This window comes from Geospiza fortis, unplaced genomic scaffold (genome assembly GCF_000277835.1).
Source record: "Geospiza fortis unplaced genomic scaffold, GeoFor_1.0 scaffold317, whole genome shotgun sequence".
Lineage (NCBI taxonomy): Eukaryota > Metazoa > Chordata > Aves > Passeriformes > Thraupidae > Geospiza > Geospiza fortis.
The window spans coordinates 1801117-1805728 of NW_005054398.1; the positions used below are offsets into that span (position 1 = coordinate 1801117).

A 4612-nucleotide genomic window follows, 5' to 3' on the forward strand; every position below is an offset into this window, starting at 1 on the left:
GGAAGGCTTGATATTCCCAAATAATTACGATTTGTTTGCAGTGGTAAAACCTTTGAGTGATGCTGTCCTGTCATGTCTCATCTGTGCTCCTTTCCATGTCAAAAGCAGCTGAGGCCCCCAACAGCCCCTTCATGGGAGGCACATGAGGACAGGGCTCTCAGCAGCCCCAGTTTCCCTGCCTGCAGTGGTCCCACGAGGAGCTGTTGGGAGTGACACAGCAGACATGGTCCCAGCTGGCCTCCAACTTGCCAAAACCCCAGTTGTGAGCTCTGAGAAGAGCATGGAGAGAATGACCTGAATGTGCCAGTGCTTCCTGTGCAGTGAGGAGAGCCAGGCTTTGTTCCACAGGCTGTCCAGTCCCTGAGCACCCATGAGGGAAGGGGGCTGTTCACATAGGGTTATCTTGCATCCAGGGATTGCCATGCAGGAAATGCTGCAGCCAGAGCAGTGCAGGACAGGAAGGGGGAGTGCCAGCACCTCCACCCTTGCTGTGCCACATGCCAGCTCCTCCTTGGCATGGAGGAATCTGGCCAGGTTCTCCTGCACGAGCCACCAACTGTGCAACCCATCAACTCTAATTCAGCATTTTGATTCAAACTATTGGTTGTCCATTTGTAGTAACCCGTTAATGCTCTAATGCTGTCTCCCAGTACCATTCACCCTCATTACATGTGATTTTCTAGTTACAAGCAGCAGGGATGAGGGCTGGGCACTGGGACAGCTCAGGGGTTTTGATCAGTGGGGTCACACTTCAGCATCACTTTGACCCCCTCACCCCTCTTGGTGGTCTCAAAGGCCTCCAGAGCCTTCTCCAGGGGAAAGCGGTGCGTGACCAAGGGCTTGACGTTGATCCGCTTGGATGCCAGAAGAGAGATGGCCACAGGCCACCTGCAAGGGAAGCAGAGAGCAGGGGATGAGAACAGCCACTAGTCTGGAGTCCAGGAAAAGAGCATGGAGCAGCCTGGATCATCACAGTTATTTCCCTAGCCCAGGGAAGTTTTGCCTGCAAAGGATTTTCTGGTGTCTTGTCACCATGACATTTTATGAAAAATCCCTTCGCCAGGATTTTTTCTCCTGAGAAGCTTTGAAGCTTCAGCTTCTCCATGTTTTGCTGCTTTGGAATGGGATTTGGAGAATTGTTTGCCCAGCATGTGAATTGGTTTAATTTAATGTCCAATCACAGCCAGCTGTGTCAGACTCTCTGCGTCTGTCACGGGTTTTTATTATCAATCTTGTCTAACCTTCTGATGTGTCCTTTCTTTAGCAGAGTTATATTATATTATATTAAAACAAAATTCTATACTATCATAATATAATAAATCAGCCTTCTAAGAACTTGGAGTCAGATTCTCATCTCTCACCTCGTTCTGGGGACCCTCACAACATCACAACAGTGTCTAGTATGGGAGATGGGAAAAACCAACAGCTCTGGGCTGTTGAGCTCTGAGAAGACAGGCACTGCTACACAGACAGGTGAGAGAGTAATGGAAATCACAGGAAGCAAGTGAAAATCACAGGAAACTACTACTTTGGAAGGCCTGAATAAAAACCAAAACTGCCATGCTCTGTTCTCCTCTTGCCTGCACACTGACCATGGTGGAGCTCAAACTCATCGACTCAGTGCAGGGAGAAAAAAGGAAAAGCCTCAGCCAGCTTCCAGCATCTTCTCTGGCACAGAGTCCCTCATAGGGATTGTGTTGCCACTTGTGACCGTGTTCACAGGGGTCTGAGGATGAGGGAAGAGACAAGGATCTGACTCCATGTTTCACAAGGCTTGATTTATTATTTCTTGATATATATTATATTAAAATTATACTAAAAGAATAGAAGAAAGGATTTCTTCAGAAGGCTAGCTAAGAATAGAAAAAGAAAGAATGAATAACAAAGGCTTGTGGCTCTGACAGAGTCCGAGCCAGCTCGCTGTGATTGGCCATTAATTAGAAACAATCACCTGAGACCAATCACAGATGCATCTGTTACATTCCACAGCAGCAGATAACCATTGTTTAAATTTTGTTCCTGAGGCCTCTCAGCTTCTCAGGAGAAAAAATCCTAGAGGAAAGGATTTTTCATAAAACATGTCTGTGACAGCCACTCTGTTTAGAATCATAGAAACACTGAGATTGGAAAAGGTCTCCAAGATCATCAAGTCCAACCATGAATAGGCCAAATTACAGCAACAGGGATACAAAGGGATGCAGCAGCTAATCCCAAACTACCTACTTAATAACACTTTTCATTTTAAGAAGGAGTGTGATGACATCCCATAAATCCTTCCCGGAGAGCCACAGATTAAGAAAAGAGACTTTCTCCATCAGCAAGAAAGTAGGGCTTTGTAGAATTTTACCTTGGAGACACATCAGCCCCCCTGGACGAGACTCACGTGTTGCAGTAGCGGAATATCCCACGGATGTCCACCTCCCGCACGGCGGCGTTCACCATGGGCACCGTCACCATCTCAGGCCCCAGCCCCACCAGAACCAGGGTCCCACCAGAACGAGTGGCCTGCAGAGCAAACACACAAACGGGTTACATTTTGCACAGCACAGTTGCAGGAGCCTGTGCAGGGTCTGTCAAAAATAAAGGCACCCTTTGTGGCTGCAATGGACTGCCTGGGGCACAGCAGAGAAGCCCCAAGGAGAGGCAGGATGCTGTCAGGAGTCTGTAAGAGTGAAACTCGTGGTAATCAAAGCAAAAAATGCCATCTTTGTTTTGAAATATTTTGGTAGGAATCCAAATTTCCTGTTCTGAAAACCCCATTCTGAAAAATGGCTGGCATTTAGGACTACAAAAGTACTTTGGGATTTCAGTGGGAGAGATTTAAAACTGAGAGCCTGATGCTCTACTGGAATTTCTCTTTTTGCAGTTTGTCCCATTCCCCTCCTGTCCTTTCACTGTGGAACTCCACATTAACCTTCCCCCATCCTCCTGTTAGATGTTCATGGCAGTAAAACATCCCTTTCTTAATTGCTTCTTTCATTCCTTCTGGAATTAATTTTCTCGATCACTCTTATTTGGACACAACTTCAATGGAAGCTGCTGTCCTACTCCCTGGGTTTGGGGATCTTACTGGAGTCTCCTTGGCAAGTGGCTAAGCACCCAAGCATCAAATCAATTATCCCCACGCTGATGTTAACCCTTTAATTATCTCTCCCAGTTTATTGTCTAAGGAGCAGCTTCTCTCCCCAAACCAAGCCCACTTAAATTAAGCACTGTGAGAGTGAAATAGGTCATTCACTGAACCATCCCAGAAAAAAAACAGACCAACACCATCACTGGTCTGCCTTTGGAACAAGTGGTACTCACATAAATTCCAGCCTGGATACAGGCTTGCACTCCTGTGCACTCCACAGTTATCTCAGGCATGCAGCCAAGCACACTTTCCACTTTGGAGGCCACCTCCTGCGGGGTCTCATTCTTCACCTGGATGGTGAAATCTGCCCCCACCTCCTTGGCTTTCTGCAGGCGAGAGGCAGATAAGTCTGTGGAAAGAAAACCAAGCCAAGAATTGGAGTACTAGTGAAAGAGGGGGAAGAACCTGAACCTGGCATCTGCTCACTACATGTGTGCACAGGAGAGTGCACAACCAGAAGAGGTGAGGATTCAGCCCTTCTTGGCAGGCAGAGAATGAACATAAAATCCTGGAATAGTTTGGGTTGGAAGTGACTTCAAAGCTCCACTCCACTTTGAAGTTCCATTCCCTGCCATGGGCGGTTTCTCTTTGGTACTGCCAGAGCACTGAGAGTGCATCAAGGCAATAAACATGGCTATGGGCAGCACCAAGGAATCCTTCCAACAGGCTCAGAGGACCATTAATGGGGCCATTTCACTTCTAACAGTACCCAGTGAGAACAGACCATGAGCTCTCCAAGGGCTTCCTCAAGGAACCCTCAGCAGCTGAGCAAGCTGCAGAATGCATTCACTGTAAACACTCCGTGTGTCTGCACTGTCACAGACCTGTTCTGCTCCTTACCCTCCTTGGAGCAGCTCTGGAGGCTGCTGAGCATCTCTCAGACAGCTTCTGTCACAGGTGAATGAGCAGGCAAGCCCATAAAAAAAAAAGGGAGTGGATCTGGTAATAAGATGGACCTGAGACACCCCATTAACATGGAGCAACAAAGCTGGTGATGATAAACATCTGTGAGGGCATGGCTGTACTCCTCCACTCTGTTCTGGGGGATCTTGACAGGGCTGTAAGTATCACCTGAAGATCCACAGGGGGTTTGAACCAAGCTGTCCTGCTGGGGCATCCCACACCCCCTGGAGGAAAGCCACCTATTCCTCTCCAGGCACCACTGGTAACCAGGCCACCTCTGGAGATAAGGATGTGGACAGCTGAGGGGAAGAAAGGGATTTCCCCAGAAGGAATCACCTGCTACACTAAAGCAGTGTCTACAGAGGTCTGCATGCTGGCACTAGAAAAGATGTAACAGCCAAGATTTCCTAAACCCAAAATTGAGGGGTGGTCTCCTCCCAGAGGTCCTGGGCTTGAAGACTCAGAAAATGATGCCTGTGGTAGGGGCACACACAGCAAAGAGGAAAACACCCCTCTCACCAGGGCACAGTCTTCAGAGAAGTCAGAGATGGGGTGGGGTGGAAACATCAAGGGAAA

General features: G+C 48.0%; 1 protein-coding gene across 1 annotated transcript in view; it reads right to left on the reverse strand.

The window, feature by feature from the left end:
- Positions 1–4612, reverse strand: part of SORD (sorbitol dehydrogenase) — a 15729-nt gene that overhangs the window by 136 nt on the left and 10981 nt on the right. The window contains exons 6-8 of the mRNA XM_031061019.1: positions 3307–3482; positions 2384–2505; positions 1–888 (exon numbers count right to left, since the gene is read on the reverse strand). The exon at positions 1–888 is cut by the window's left edge and continues 136 nt beyond it. Coding sequence (XP_030916879.1) covers positions 723–888; positions 2384–2505; positions 3307–3482 — 464 coding nt within the window. The 3' untranslated portion in view covers positions 1–722. The remainder of the gene's footprint in view (positions 889–2383; positions 2506–3306; positions 3483–4612) is intronic.